This window comes from Leptinotarsa decemlineata, unplaced genomic scaffold, assembly GCF_025532065.1.
Source record: "Leptinotarsa decemlineata unplaced genomic scaffold, Ldec_3_MD MMD2_tig00026328_RagTag_RagTag, whole genome shotgun sequence".
Classification (NCBI taxonomy): Eukaryota; Metazoa; Arthropoda; class Insecta; order Coleoptera; family Chrysomelidae; genus Leptinotarsa; species Leptinotarsa decemlineata.
In genome coordinates, this window is record NW_027412688.1 from 17,854,781 (window position 1) to 17,872,468 (window position 17,688).

Here is a 17,688-nt window from a genome sequence, read left to right on the forward strand (position 1 = left end):
ATATCTATATCTATATCTATATCTATATCTATATCTATATATATATATATATATATATATATATATATATATATATATATATCTATATTTATATCTATATCTATATCTAAATCTGCCGTGGTTAGATTGGTATCCCTTTTGTTACTTTCATTATCATTGTCGTTTATGGCCTTCTGCTTGTGTGGTGTAACCATTCTAACCGTTGCGATATGATTATTACCACTATATTCTCTAGATGAGTCAACTCTGTAATCATACGAAAAAGTTTTCTGATCGTATACATTTCATCTTATGAAATATGTTATCAGGTAAGCAGTCAGTTTATTGTTAATCCTATTGGTTCCCTTTCAATGTGTAACCAATAATGACTCAAGTTGATTTTATTTCTATTGCAGGTAAACATTTTTGTAAAATTAATACATTTTCTGGAAAGTTCTTGAAAATCAATCAGTTCAGATATTTGTATAAATCAGGATCGTAACAGTAATTTTAATAGAAGCTGACACAAACTGAACAATAAACAACACACTCTCTATATATCATTTTATTTTTTTCAGAATAATACTTGGACACCAGAGACGTTATCTGCAGTTGATGCTGCCATTTTTTGGGGTTATTTCGTGACCCAAATTCCTGGAGGACTCATAGCCGCTGCTTATCCGGCCAATAAGTTATTTGGGGCGGCAATTGTGACATCTTGTGTTCTGAATCTTATCATTCCAGCTCTCTATCAAAAACCTGATTTTCTCATAGTAATTAAAGTTCTACAGGGTTTAGTAGAGGTGAGCTGATAATTAGTAATATCGTAATGTCAATACCACTAACTCATTAGATGACATGAAATAACCCAAAATATTTCATATGGCGTCCAATTCATGTGGAAAAAACTTAAATTTTCAAGGCTCACTTGCAATTAAAAATATTCGAAAAACAACGGTGGGGTTACGAATTTGCCCATCTGACATTGTCACGAAGATGGTATCTGGTCAACTGCGATTGGTTTGAAAGTGTGAGTTATGAGATAATTGCGTACTCACCCAAACTATTGACGCTTTCTTCGATAGTCCTAGAAAAATTTTGATTTTTGCGAGGCAGGGTACTATTTCTTACCATCCCTGAATTCACCGTTCTATAATGTAATTAACGTAATTTGAATAAAGTAGGTTCATTCCAATTGGAAAAATAATACAAGTTCGATCCAATGTTTGGATTTGTTGAACTGCATTGGACGTCCGTAAAATATTCATTCTAGAAACTAGAAACTAGTATCTTACCAGAACTATGGAAACAATCTAATATGTTTCCTATAAACAAAATTTCTAAACCTTTGACACCAAATGATTTGAGGCCCATAAATATAGTACCGGTAGTTTCAAAAATTGTAGAAAAGGCAGTCTATAGTCAGATATACTCTTATGTCTTTGATAATAACATCCTGCCTGAACACCAATCTGGTTTTCGGAAAAACCACAGTACATCTACTGCTCTATTGAAAAAGATCGACGATATTTTTTCAGTCACCGATAATGAAAAGATCACTCTTTTCTTGTCTCTCGATTTTTTTGGTTTCAGTGTGAAGGCATGTGACTTTATTATTTCATTTTAAAAAAAAATTGAAAGTAACGTGATAAAGGGTAGACAATCTAATAATATGAATGTATGTCATTGCCCCACAAGGTTCAATTCTCGCCCCGCTACTCTTTATTATCTACACATCTGACTTCTCTAAGGTTTTTAAATTATTCAACATTCATACTAACTTGTACTACTCCGATAAAGTAAATCAGCTTATTGATCACGAAACATCGCTCAATAATGATATAAAAATCTTGTTCAGATTTCGCAGCAACAGTCTAAACAGTCTAAACCTTAATCCTAATGAATCATCTTTAATGATTTTTGGAAAAGCCAAAGATCGTGAAAGGGCCATAGATAATATCGATTTGCATATTGATGGAGATTCTGTGAAATTGACTGACAAAATAAAATGCTTAGGTCTTCATATAGATTACAACCTCAGATTTTTGGGAATGTGGATTCAAAATATATGAATATATGATTTATTTAGTTATTTTATTTCCAAATCTATATCAATAATACGTTTTCAAGTGCTGAAAACACATTGCATAAAACTTCACATTTAAAAACCGATATCAATAGAGCATCAGTCTCCCTATACGGGAATCCCCTACTAAACTTTCTGCACCGCGGAAACACTGAAAGTATATGAATATCACTAGGGCAGTGGTCGCCAACCTGTCGATCGCGAGCTACCGGTAGCTCGCGGAGGCAATTCTGGTAGCTCTCACAACGATTTTAATTTAAAAATACAAACTGCAAAAATCAGAGAAGCTTCCGAAAATTCCACAAAAAAATCTAATTGTCATAACATTAAACATAAACAGCGGCAACGTTGCGGTGAGCGATCTGCCGCTGACGCCATCAAGCTAGAATCGGCTAGAACCGACCAGCCGGACCAGCGCGTCAGTGTTCGAGAACGATCTGGATTGCTTTGAACGGGATGAATACGCAGGGCGCGGCGACATTGCGCTTAGTTTAAAACTGAACGCGTAACCAACGTCCAGCGGTTGGGTTAGTAGAGAACAACAAAAATAATATTATGGCAAGCAGTTGTAAGAATTCATTCATTCATTCGGAATGGAAAGAACAATACTTTTTTACAGAAGTTAAAGATAAAAATGTGTGTTTGTTATGTAATACTTCGGTCACCGTTGCTAAAAAAGGAAATATTGAGAGACATCATAAAACTGTACATTCTAATTTTGAAAAATCATTCTCACTACATTCTGCCGCCAGAAAGGAGAAACTGAAACAGTTAAAAAAGCAGTTAATTGGACAACAATCAATATTTTTAAGAACAGTCGACAAAAATAAGGCTGCAACTGAAGCATCGTACCGTGTGTCCCAGATAATTGTACAAAAAAGAAAACTTATGAAGACGGGGAAATGATGAAACAGGAGTTTTTAGAAGCTGCTGATTCGTTATTTTCCAACTTTAGAAATAAAAACGAGATAGTTTCAGCTATAAAATCTATGCAATTTTCTGCTAATACAGTGATGAGACGTGTAGAAGTAATGAGCAATGATATTTTTTTACAGTTAAGAACTGACTTAGATTACTGTGTTTATTTTTCACTTCAACTGGATGAATCAACAGATGTTGTTGACACTGCCCAGATGGCCGTGTTCGTCAGGATGGTTTTTAGTGATTCCACGATTAAAGAAGATCTTGTGAAGTTCATTCCACTGAAAGAACACACTACTGGACATGAGTTGTTTTCTCATTTAAAAAATATTATTTCTTCCGAGAAGATTCCAATATCGAAAATGGTAGGCTTGACAACCGATGGCGCTCCAGCTATGGTGGGTTGTGATAAGGGTCTGGTGGCGTTATGTCGTAAAGATGAAACTTTTCTGCAATTTCTCTGTTACCACTGCATTATCCATCAGCAAGCATTATGTGGAAATTTCCTGAAACTAAACAACGTTATGAAACTGGTGGTAAAAATTGTGAACAAGATTAGAGCTCAAGCGTTACAAAGAAGATTATTCAGAACCTTGGCCGATGAAGTTGACTGTCAATACGGGGACCTACTCCTTCACTCTGAAGTCCGATGGTTAAGTAGAGGAAGAAAGGAAGGAAGTAATCAATTTGAAAATAAGTAATTCTATACATGGATGTGTAGAAAACACATGTATACACATGGATGTGTATATAATGATGTCCTATCTGGCATAGTTCAATTTTTTAAACAACGCGATGAACCGACTCCGGAACTAGAAAATTCAATCTGGCTCAGAGATTTTGGTTTTCTCGTAGACATTACAGAGAAATTAAACGAACTTAATTTGCATCTTCAGGGGAGAGACAAAGAATTAGCGAAAATGATTTCTGATATGAAAGCATTTATCAAAAAGCTGGAGTTTTGGGAACAAAACCTAATTAACAGCGATGCCAAGCATTTTCCTATTCTTTCAGAAAAAATATCTCAAAATCCATTAGAACCCTATGACAACAAATATCATGTAGAAATAATTTCTACCCTGGAGAATAACTTCAAAAATCGTTTTAAGGATTTCAATGAAATGGCTTTAGTAGCGCAGTTTGTTGTTTCACCCTTTATGGAAATTGATATCCAACAGTTTGCAACTTGTGTTATGCAGAACTTTGGCGAAGACATCGCTGCAACAGAAATGGAAGTCATTGAGTTTCAAAATGATTTAGCCTTAAAATCGTTAGTCTCAAGTACTGAATGTATCTGGCCTATTGTAAGTAAAGACAAATATTCAGTTCTATGCCGTGTTGCCTTGAAAGTGAAAGCATTATTCAGTTCAACCTATTTGTGTGAATCTTCTTTTTCCAATATGAAGTTTATTGAGAACAAATATCGCAATCGACTCACAGATGAATATTTGGATAATTGTATTCGAATGGCTGCATCAAATTATACTGCAAACATTAAAAAAATCATCGATGAGTCTAAGTGTCATCCGTCTCATTGAACGTGCTATTTTATTTTTCATGATAGTGCGTTACTTTTTTGTTATTATTATTAACTATTTTTAAATCATACGTGACATGCCGTTGTGGCTGGATAAAAGTTTGTGTTTATTTTTCAAACACCTTCGTTTGATAGGTAGGAATGTAGCTATGAACAAGTACGTACTAGTAATATTAGTTATTTTGTTATTAGTTTATTATTAGTACCTATGTATTATGTATTACCAGTTAAATAGTAAAATAAATACATATAATGATAGATTAACTGTGGATTATTTCATTTACGTTGCGTTACGTGGCTTCCGTGTGGGTAGCTCGCTGTTTATTCCAAAATTAACAAAGTAGCTCAACACATTGAAGAGGTTTGCGACCACTGCACTTGGGAAATACCCTATTCAGATAGTATAAATACGTTTCGACAGGTTGGGAAATTATTAATTATAGTTTTGTCTTTTTATTCCTTAATTAAACAGGTTCAGTTCATCAAGTAGTAAAGGTAGTAGACCGAAGAGAATAAAAATTTAAATATACCCAAAGATATAAGGAGGAATAGAAAAGTTCCTGAATATAGAGGGTGTTTGCAAAAAAGTAAAAATGGTGACCAATTTGCTTTCTGTAAATGTTGTAACAAGGACATAAATATAAAAAGTGGAAAAGATACAATAACTAAACATTGCTCATGAAATATTCACAAGAAATGTTACAGGTTTGTTACACAACACATGTCCTTTTGATGAAATGTGGTTTGTTAATGTGGAAATGGTCTTTCCATTCAAGAAACTACTTCTATGCTCTTCAATCCTTTGTCACAAGTCAACTTATATAATCCTGATCAATCTAGCATTGAGGTTTTGGTTTTATTGTTTTTAATAAATTAGCTTAAATTATTAATTGTCCGTTAAGCTACGTCCAAGTTTGTCCTTTTCAAAAAACGAGCGATGTTAAGTGGGTTCACCAATTTATGTCAATGTCTTTTGACATTCATTATTGTTTTTTGGAAGTTTTTTAGAAATGATGGAGTCCATAATATCTACCTTGTAATTGTTGTTGACAGGGATTTGTTTACTTGTGATGCACTGTTTGGAATCTTTGGTGTAATAATGAATATTACTGAAGTTTATTTAATCATATTTAAAAAACATTTTATTGTGAGATTTTCACTAAATTATCACAATAAAGTGTTTTTTGAATACGTTAGTTATCAATTTTCATCAAGTATTGGCCAATTCCATCATACACCAAAAGTTATTTTCAACACCTCGACACGTGTTACCTTCCTCTTGAAGATAATCACTCGGTGATTGAAACACGTATCGAGGTGTTGAAAATGACGGTTTGGTGTTGGGATTAAACTCCAGTAATATTCAGGGATTTGTTTGAAAACATTCTGTTCTTTCTTGAAATCACTTTCTGGCAGTGGAATATTCAGTAGTTTGTGAAGCACACTATTGAACGCTGCTACTCTATGTGGATAGGGATGTGTCGATGTATGACAATGGTGTGTGGAGAAAATGCTTGAGGAAAATATTGTATAGTGATACTTAAGTAAGTTATAGAAAGTATCGATTCCATCACATCACTGACAACAAAATCAAACGAAAGTATATTGAAAACTATCAACTCGAATTTTGAAATAGGTTCCATCTTATGGAATTTAGAGAGACAGTTATGGCGGGGACCTCTATAATATGTAATTATAAGCTCAACAATATGGCAGATCAAATGTACCAGTAGTTGAGCAAGTAAATTGACAAAAGTGTAAGTTGTATTCATTTTATTGTTTGATTTTTCAGGGAGTAACCTACCCAGCCTGCCACGGCATAATGAGGCACTGGGCTCCACCTTTGGAGAGGTCACGTTTAGCAACACTCGCTTTCAGTGGCTGCTACGCCGGAGTTATGTTTTCAATGCCCATTTCGGGCGAACTAGTGGAACATTTTGGAGTTTTAGCTCCGTTTTATTTTTACGGAGTTGCTGGAATTTTGTGGTAAGTGTTGAGAGAGTATTTGATGTTTTTCAATATCCCGCATTTTTTTTATTCACCTCTGGAACACTTTTCGAAATCAATTTTAACACGTCCAAAATAAAACTTGTTTAGATTTTCAAAATATTTTCCTCCATCATCATTCATATTCAGGTACCATTTTCCTAGATATATATTAACCATATCTGTAAATTGAGAAAAGTGTTGAGAAAAGTATTATATCACATGAAATGGAAAATAATAATTCTTCGTGTTCGATTTGTTATACGGATTGGCACATCATACCAATAACTTCAATAACTATCACAAATGTTCCATTAATCTCCCTTCTCATTCACTCACTAGTGCTGCCACGTCTTATCTCAAACGGATCCTGAAATCTTGCGCGTTGTTTACATAAAAAAGTCTTCTCTATACCTTTGCCATTTCTTCAAAACTTCATGGGATTCATCAATCAACCTCTTCAAAACCTACCACTTACAACAACTCAGTACTCTACGGTGAAGTCTGCTCTACTATTTTTATGGAGGTTCACAAACACTACAGGAAAATCTTTAAACCATTTTCAGAACAGAGTTCTCAAAACGTGTAGTCTGAGGTGTATTGAGTTAAACTTCCAACCGTTTGGCAGCTTTAATTTTCTTCTTTCTTCAAACATTGTCCAACGCCCTTCGTGGTATTAGTCAGGGAAATAGTTGTTTTATGATAGGTGTCAATCCATCAACCTACAGTGTAGGTTAGTCGAGACTGGCCTGAATAAATTGTTCCTTCAGTTAATTTGATTTACAGCCAGTCTTTAAGTATGCCCACTAAATATATGTAAATATTGACTAACTCACCTGTGAGAGGCAGTATTTTGTTCTGGTGTGAGAAAAGCGATTGTAATTGATTCATTTCACGCCGGAGGTTTCGGTTCTACTTATGCCAGGAAAAAATAGCCCCAACGTTTGCTCATTCTGTGGGCTTCAATAATCAGATAAGTGTAGTATTCAAAAAAATCAACTCACTCGCGATTTACTTTCGAAACACGCTAAATTTCATATGAAATAATTTTTGTCGATTAAACAAATATGTGGAATTTGGATCTTAGGTTAAGAGATTTTTCGGTGATCATGAAAAGTCCAGGTTGTTGAGTATAGATGAAGAAGAATAGTGAATCCTCCATCTTGGTCAGGCGCGTTTATTATCTTCGTGAGATGCACTTATTGCAAAAGCCTTGACTTCATGACCTGAAACAGTAAACTCAATGATTCCGAGTCCTAACTCGACAGTTCATAATAAAATGAAAGAATAGTTCTCAAAATCAAAGTTAATATTTATACAGATAAGTCGATCGAGTTTTCAATTTTAATTGTAAAAGATATTTAACTTCATTTCAAAATCTGAATACTGAACTGTAAAATATTCCATGAAAAACTTTGCCGGCTCAAAGATTATATTTCATAGGAAGTGATTATGCTGATACTATAGCTTTTAAAAAATATGAACTTCGGTTCAATGAATTCTGATTTTTTACAATTTTATGACTATCAAATATAAGAAAAAAAGGTTCAGGAATGGGAATATACTAACATTAATATTTAATCCCAATCATTGCATCAAGCTGCTTCCGAAGATACCAGTCTACAGAAACGAAATATTTCTCAACACTCTCATTGAAGCTTCATCAAAATGGTGTTAAAACTATTTTATTCGATATATACAAAACTGGTTTGAAAACTTGAAACTTCCTTGCTTTGTTTCAGGTACCTTTCGTGGATCTGGTTAGTATTCGAGAAACCTGCCTATCACACATGTATTGAAGTAAAAGAGTTAGCATTTATAGAGAACTCTTTAGGCAATACCCATCAAACCTACATCACTCCCACGTTAAGGAACACACCGTGGAACTCGTTTTTCACCTCCTTGCCGTGCTATGCCATTTTTGTGGCAAATTTCTGCAGGTCTTGGAATTTTTATCTGCTCGTGTTATTCCAAGCCTCGTATTTCCAAGATTCTTTTCACTCATCCATGACAGAGGTGAGTTCAATAGTATTCTGCACTGATATTTTCTTATATGGACTCTTTTATTTGTTTTCAATGAACTATCATGTTTTTTATGTACATGATCGGTTGTTTAATATTAGGTGATATATAGAAGAAAAAAAAGAATTCGATGATCTCATCATTTATTTCATCATATGGATTCGATTGCACGATAATGTACCTGTTGTCAACTATATGGCAACTCGAAAATCTCAAAGTCAGGTTTTGTTGCAAACCTAACAATCTATCAAAACAAATCACGACATTCAAACAATCATTCATACAATCAAATATTGAAATTTTGAGTGTTCAAAAAAATATCAGCAAATTTGGATTTTCTATCATGAGTGGTTATTTTTGTTAAAAACATTGGCAATGAATATATTTGAAGAATGGCCAGAACCTTTCAAATTCACACGGCTACTATTGAAAGTTTTGATGTGTAACTATAATTTATACTGCAGTAAATTGAAATGGGCTAATCCAACTAAATTCTTAATAAAACAGGGTATTAAATTGCACTGGTTTTTGTTTATTTCCTATTAACGATTTTTATATAAAAAAGACACACTATTTCATTGATATTTCTAGTTGAAATCATATTTCCAGCACCAGTTTAACTTCTCATTATAGTTTTTGCCTTTTACCATATTTTCATTTGTTACGTATACACTGTGTCTAAGATAAGGATGAACAGCATGGGGATATCGGAAACGGTAAGTGATACGGAGTAGGTTGAATTAGAGAAAAGTAGTGCATTTATGTGCCTACTAATATGCCATTTAGAAAGTTGATACTCCGAGTAGTTCGGAGATATCCGAGAAAAACCGAAATTTGTGAATTTTGTTTTCATTTTCTCCTAGCTTTATTTTCAAAGGAAATGTAAAACAAATAACACTTTGTCATGGCTTTGTCACTACACGATAACAGCAGAATATTTCTGCGACGTTTCGTCTTTTAGAAAACATTATCACAACACAACAAAGTTTTTGTTTCGGGGTTGAAATTAGATGATTTTAATGTATTCCCACGTGTTAAAACCGAAAGTGACCATAAAAATTATATATTAGCTCTTGTTTTCAAGATATAGTATCATTATATTATATATATGTATATTGAGTTTTCAACAAATGAAATATTTCATCACCAACAGTTGGTACACATGTTTGTTTACATAACACCCCTCTCATCAGCTGTTCTTGAGTAGAAAACATAACCTATGTGAGTTTGTCAATTGTACGCACGTGGTTGCTATTGAAATTATCGTGTGAAGTTGATTTTTAAATTAATTTAAGTGCTGATCTGAAATGCCTCGAAAGTGTGTGAATTCTGTCGATAGCTTTTGCTATATATGTGGTGAAATAACATTTAAGGCTCAGAAACGTAAAATGACACCTATTGTTAAGACAGCCTATGAACATTATTTTGGTGTGAAAGTTGGGACCAAGATAAATCATGGGCTCCTCATATATGTTGTAATTCTTGTTCCGTCATAATGCGAGAGTGGCTGAAAAATAAAAACCGGGCAATGGCTTTTGCAGTACCTATGGTTTGGCGTGAGCCTACCAATCATACAGACGACTGTTATTTCTGCTTAACTCCTCCCATTAAGCAAGGTTTATCTATGAAGAAAAGAGGAACGGTTAAATACCCTAATCTCCCATCTGCTCTTCGGCCTGTACCACACTCAGACAATTTGCCAGTCCCTTCTCCACCCCAAAACTATGAAATTTTAGAGAAAGGTGATGAAGACTGTTTAGAAGGAGCAACCCATCCTTCTACATCCTATGACCCTGATTTTGAGGTAAGCGATAGGTCTAGTGATCCGCACAGAATTAGTCAAGCAGAGTTGAGTGACCTTATAAGAGATCTTCGCTTGTCTAAGGAAAAGGCTGAGCTGTTAGGGTCAAGACTACAACAGTGGAATCTTCTAAAACATGATGTGAAAATATCTCAGTACAGACAGCGTCAAAAAGATTTGCTTCCTTTTTTTGAAAAAAAAGAAAACCTCGTAGTTTGTCCTGATGTTAATGGTTTGATGGACTGCTTGAATTTGGATCACACTCCATCTGAATGGAGACTGTTTATAGACTCTTCAAAACTAAGCTTAAAAGCTGTACTTCTGCATAATGGAAATCAGCTACCCTCTATTCCTATAGGTCATGCAGTTCACATGAAGGAAACGTATATAAATATGAAAACACTTCTCCAATCAATCAAATATGAACAACACAAGTGGCACATCTGTGGTGATCTGAAAGTCATTGCTATACTCCTAGGAATGCAATTAGGGTTCACCAGGGACTGTTATTTTTTGTGTCTGTGGGACAGTCGGGATAGAAAATCTCACTATAAAAAAATGAACTGGCCTACACGAGACCTAAACCCTAATGAGAAAAATGTAGTTTACGAGCCTCTTGTAGATCCTAAGGATGTTCTCCTTCCCCCATTACATATTAAGTTGGGACTAATGAAAAACTTTGTGAAGGCCATGGACCAGGAAGGACAAGCTTTTAAGTACTTGAGAGCAAAGTTTCCCAGGTTGAGTGATGCTAAAGTCAAGGAAGGCATCTTTATTGGGCCTCAAATCCGTAAAAATCCGAAAAAATGTAAATGATCCTGCATTTGACATGATTTTAACAGGAAATGAAAAAAGAGCCTGGGAAGCCTTCAAGGGGGTTGTACATGGGTTTTCAGGTAACAAAAGAGATGATAACTTCACAGCATTGGTTAAAGAGCTTCTTCAAGCTTACCACCAACTTGGATGCAACATGTCCTTAAAAATTCATTTTCTTCACTCTCATCTTAATTTCTTCCCACAAAACTGTGGAGCTGTGAGTGACGAACATGGAGAAAGATTCCATCAAGACATTGCCTTAATGGAACAGAGATATCAGGGCCGTTGGAATGAAGCAATGCTTGCAGACTACTGCTAGTCTGTGTGTAGGGATGCTCCAGAAGTGTTTTATAAAAGACAAGCTAAACGACAGCGATCTTACAATGAATCGGATGGACTTAATTGAAATTTGGTGGTAAAAACTTCTTCTATTTGTCAAAACACTAAGAATAATGTTTTTCTTTATTAATTTTGTACTTAAAATATTCTAAAAGAAACATAACAATATTGTTTTATGTACTTTCACTTTTCACGTAAAGTATAACTACTCTTTAAGATTAAGTACTGTGTATCTCAAAAACCAGAGCTAATAAAAATTTTTCATTGTTATTTTCATTTTTATCACCCCAAAATTAGTAGAAATTGACTAATTTAGTGTAGGAAACATTCAAAAAATATTTTTTTGTTGTGTTTTATCAATTTTGTATTTTAATATGGTTCGAAACTAAAGGATACCCTGTATACGACTCCATTTTTCATTATGAATACAGCAACGTATCACACAATATGATTTCATAACCATTTCTCACGCAAAATGAAAAGTGATTACTTAACCTGCTTTCCTTCAATTTTAGATTGTACACGCTGGAAAAAATTACACAGAATGTTCTGTTGTCATGATAATACTGTTGTTTGGTGGAATTTTCAACATATTAGCGTTCCTACTTTTACATCTCCGTTAACCAATTTGTGTCAAAAGTGGAAAACGAATACTAAAAAATTTGATATGTTGTCATGTTACATGACAATAATACGTATCCAGAGAGGCGACAACCTGGTAAATCAACATTTAAACGTTTAGTCCTTAATTTAAAAGAATACGGATCATTCAAAAAACCTGTGGTTTCTTGACAAAAGCAATCTAATAAAGACAGTCATCGTGATGTGTTACAGGCTGTTATGCTGTTCATTCTTATTTTGGACACAGTGTATAGTCTCTTAACTGTGAATACAGAAATCATAATGTATGAATCTCGTATTTTAAATTTTGTAGATGATCTCAAAATCTATAGTTTCATCATTTTTCATTTTTTCTGTTTTTTCGAAGGTCAAGTTTTGACAAAGTCACGTGGAAATTCATCATTCTATGTGAAGACAAGTAGCTTAAGAAATGAGGCATAGTTGAAAAAATTGAGGCAGGGTTTCTCAGAATTTTCATAAAAACACAAAAATGATTAATAAAAGTAGCCGGTTTATTTTTAAACCGCCTATTGAAAATATCTTTTTGTAAGTTTCATCCTCATTTGTTTTTGTATTCCATTTTTTTCCATTACATTCATATATGGGGAAACAAAAAAAACGAAATAATTGAAAAGCGGCCTTTGTTACCATAAATAGTAGAAAATTCATTCACTATATTTTCTCTGAAATAAATGACATTCCAGAATAAGCTTTCATCAAACCAATGAAACAGTCATTGCAAATAAAAAATTTCAAACCTGATAATTTTGTCATGGTAGAAATCTTCAAAATCTTCAATAAAGAAAAAGAAAGCATTGAATAGAGGTGAAGAAATATACCTCCACGTCATCTCTGGGATCAACAAGAGACTCAATTCACGAATATCAAAGATAAACGAAGATAAGCCAAGTTTCGACACTGACTGCACAAACATTCCCTAGGTGGCGTCTTCGAAAGGAGATGTCACTCCCCTCACTTACTCAGAAATATCAACCTGTCTAGGAATCTATGCTATTATATTTCAACTGAAAATCTTTGCCACATATTTGTATAGGACGATAATGAAAGAAACCAATCTTACATAATGAGCCCGTAAAATATTCTCGGGCAGTCAAGCGGCTTTCATCGAGCAAAGTCCAATAGACCTAACAAAGTATATCTGACCTGAAAGGTAACGAAACTTCTGACACCCGTCAGATTTCATCGAACCAAAAACTCTGATAGGTATCCCTTTAGACTTTACTAAACAAACACTGAACACCTGAACTTTCAAAAGAGTTTCAGAATTCTACCATTAATAGGGGGGTCCAAGCGGGGATTTCGGAATTTACTAAAGCGCGGCAGATTAATATATAGGAAATACCTTGTACCCGGTTAAGTACCTCCACCAAATATGAGATCCACATATAAGGCCGCCTGTGAGGGATAAAGGATCAGACTAGTAAAAAAAATTATCAGAAATTCTCAAGCACGTCAGATTAAGGTAGGGTGAGTTAATTACCTGCTAAAAAGTGTATATTCCAGTAATCTGACAATTTGAGTGTGGCGTAAAGACAGGTGAGGGCAGCAAAGTTGTAAAAAAATAACATCATTTCGACATTCTCGAGCAAAGCTAATTTTTTTTTATTCTGAAGGAAATAATTCAAGGATAACGAAAAATATATAATCTGTCGATTTTCGCAAGCCGAAATAACAAAAATTCGTCGATAAAGTTTAATGCGTGCAGCTGTGTGATACCTATATTTCCCTCTCCGAGTGTATATTCCTCTATTCTCTATTCACTTTTTCTCTATCTATTACTCTCTCACTCCGTCCCCACTCTGAATTCTGTTGCCATGACGCCATCACAGCTGATCACAGAGACTCGTTCGTGATGAAGATGAAGATGATGATTAATTCATCAATTAATTGATGGATGTAGCCGTTGTTACTACGTGGTAGGAAATCATAATGAAAAAAAGAGAAAATAAACTTACTGTTTTTTACCACGTTTATTTGTAACTAACGTTACTGCGGTTTCGTCCTATAAAGACATTTTCAAACATATACAATATATAAGGACATTCTCAAACTTATACAACATATGAGTTTGAAAATGTCCTTATAGGACGAAACTGCAGTAACGTTAGTTACAAATAAAAGTGATAAATATCAAAAAAAGTTTCATTTTCCTTTTCTTCATTAATTAATCAACTGATTGTAAAAAATTAATTTTTTGAGCATTTTTTCAAAATGATTTTCTTATAAATACAAGTATTCTACTTAAAAAACATATGCTTATTTATTTGCATGCTATTTCCTGAGCTTTTCAATTATTGAAGTTCAATTAATTAAAAAACAAATTAAAAAAATATTGTTTTTGTCAGATTAAGCGAATCTCTCTAGATAATCGCCAGAATATGAGACATCACGTCCAGAACATGAAGATGATATATATATATATATATATATATATATATATATATATATATATATATATATATATATATATATATATATATATATATATATATATATATATATATATATATATATACAGGGTGTTTCAGAATTCGACGGACAAACTTATACCACCTCATTCCTCTTGCAAAATGATGAAAAATGAGGTAGGACATATATATATATATATATATATATATATATATATATATATATACAGGGTGTTTCAGAATTCGACGGACAAACTTATACCACGTCATTCCTCTTGCAAAATGATGAAAAATGAGGTAGGACATGTGTGTCCGGAAATGAGCCGTTTCAGAAATACAGGGCGTTGAAGTTGCAAAATAAAAAGACCCTTTTCGTCGTAGCTCCCGGACTAAAAGTAATAAATTAATGAAACTCAGCAAATCGATTACGAGCTAGAATGTGCTTCCTCCAGTGGTATGCTTGCTTCAGTATCAGTAGCCAGTGGCGTTCCAGCGGGGTAATAGCTTATATTTCCCCCCTTATTTTTTACGCCACTGACTTTATATCCACAACCGTCTTTTTTTTGAATTCCTTGATCAATTTTACGTAAAAACCAAATAAACATTCACTATGAAAAAACCAGTAGTTTTCGAGAAAAATTGAGTTGAACTGATACTCGAGAATATCGGTACAGTTATCTAACAAAACTATAATAGATATGCCCAGGAAACATTGTAGATGGCTAAGGTTGAAACAAGTAATGGTATTTTGGTTAATCGATAAAACTTGGATTTTTACCCAGTGAGAGAAGATAATTCGATAAAACATTCAGTTTTGCCAACTATTCGTAATTGTCTTTGAAAATCGTTTGGATGGAACATTTTATTAAAAAATAAATCTCGAGGTAAAGCCATTCAGTAGGTCTGCGGGCTCACAACATATCTGCAAAAAAAGTTGGTAAAATGGTAGAAAATCCGCAATATGTTGCCGATGTGAATAATTTTTCAAGCACACAATGAATGGTAGAATGATGAAAGAGTTCAAATAATTTCGGTTTTGGAATTTCGATTATTTTACTCGATTATTAATATTCCCATATGAAAATGCACCTATCAGTTCAACTCAATTTTTTTCGAAAACTACTGGTTTTTTCATAGTGAATGTTTATTTGGTTTTTACGTAAAATTGATCAAGGAATTCAAAAAAAAGACGGTTGTGGATATAAAGTCAGTGGCGTAAAAAATAAGGGGGGAAATATAAGCTATTACCCCGCTGGAACGCCACTGGCTACTGATACTGAAGCAAACATACCACTTGAGGAAGCACATTCTAGCTCGTAATCGATTTGCTGAGTTTCATTAATTTATTCCTTTTAGTCCGGGAGCTACGACGAAAAGGGTCTTTTTATTTTGCAACTTCAACGCCCTGTATTTCTGAAACGGCTCATTTTCGGACACACATGTCCTACCTCATTTTTCATCATTTTGCAAGAGAAATGACGTGGTATAAGTTTGTCCGTCGAATTCTGAAACACCCTGTATATCTCAATCTGATGCGCTTGAGTATTTCAAAATGTTTTTTGCGCATTATAATAATGGCTGCGAGTTCGCGTCAGATTTAAATCGTCAGATTATTAAATGAGAGTTTTTTTAGTTGCACTTAACATCCCCTTAGAAAATCTGACGCGCTCGATTGAATTTTTTTTCTTTTCACTGTCAACCCTTACGTACAACCACCCACATCATGCAAACGATCAGATTAACATACCAACATTATTAAAAATACGTAGGACATTAATGCTATCAATATCTGACGCGCTCGAGTATGTCCATGCAACAGTATTTTTTTACCTATTTAAAAATCTATAGCCGCTTCCCCCACCGATGAAAACGTACATATTATGTAATATTTGTTTTTATCATCTAAGCTTTGCAACCTAATATGTCTCAATAACGCTCGAGTAAAACCCCATTTTGCATCGTGGGCTCCCTTGCTACATAGTCTAAAATGATTTACCCATTCCAAGACTTTTGTATATTCCTCGAATAATGGAACCAACCAATTGTTAGACTAACCTGCGTTATATAAAAGGCTTGCTCATAGATCACTATCATCTGAATCATCACATATAGAGACTTGAACCTCCTACCTGCTTCGCCACGGATCGAATCGGGTTTTCAGAGATTGACTGAGTTTTACTCTTGTCAGCTGACCTAAGGGATCATTCAACAAATGAGCTAGTTGACTTTGTTGAGAAGCTGGACTTATTTGAACGAGTTTGAATAGGTGTGAGTCACAAGAAACTCTCATGGGTTACACTCACTGTGGACCTAAGTACTTAGCCACCTATTTACGTACCAACCAATCGTCTCATGCTAGTCCTCTCAGGGCAAGTGATGTCGGCAATGCAGTCGTGGTTCAGCCTGATACCCCCGATGACACCTATGGTGGTTCGAAACAACACTATCTGGTGTTTGCTAACGAATGCTTCGTTTTTGGACACTGGTTTCAAAGAAAGTAATGAAAATCAGTTCAATACTATTGTGATTAGCACTGGTTTAGCTGAAATAATTTTTTTTCGAGAAAGAATTATAATTATCTACTAGAGAACATATACCTTCCCTCTTGGACCTTCCAACTGATATTATCAGTTCATTATTCTGATTATTCTGATTATTCTGATCACTTCAAATATGTCAACAAACAGTATAACTAGAAGTCTGTATTTTTCATTGAGAAGCTTATCTATTCAATTGCTGGTTTGTGAATAACAGATGTTCAAAAATTGAAACTGGCCTAAGTAACCCCATTTCACTTGGTATTTAATTTGAATTGTCTTTTTGTTCCAGTTCCTTGGTTCTGTGAACAGTCTACACACCTTTGTAAAAAATTCTTATTGATATATTTGATTTTTATTGCTTTCTTTGGAAGTTACTCACTTTCTGTATAAGAGAGACAAAATATTATCAATGAAACAGTAGTTTTCTATCGCAGTTTTGTTCTCATATTGCTTTTTTTTAGAATGCCCTCTTAGGTGCATTACCGCATCTGCTCATGACTATCATAGTTCCAACTGGAGGAATACTTGCAGATCGGATACGAAAACGAGGAATTTTGACAACGACCCAAGTTAGGAAGTTATTCAACTGTGGAGGTAAGTTACCAAATATT

At 34.2% G+C, this 17,688-nt stretch overlaps 1 protein-coding gene across 1 annotated transcript in view; it reads left to right on the forward strand.

Moving 5' to 3' along the window:
* Window positions 1–17,688, forward strand: part of VGlut (Vesicular glutamate transporter) — a 246,183-nt gene that overhangs the window by 202,638 nt on the left and 25,857 nt on the right. Inside the window, exons 3-6 of the mRNA XM_074182632.1 lie at window positions 558–782; window positions 6,316–6,509; window positions 8,252–8,525; window positions 17,539–17,671. Of these exons, the coding sequence (XP_074038733.1) occupies window positions 558–782; window positions 6,316–6,509; window positions 8,252–8,525; window positions 17,539–17,671 (826 nt within the window). The remainder of the gene's footprint in view (window positions 1–557; window positions 783–6,315; window positions 6,510–8,251; window positions 8,526–17,538; window positions 17,672–17,688) is intronic.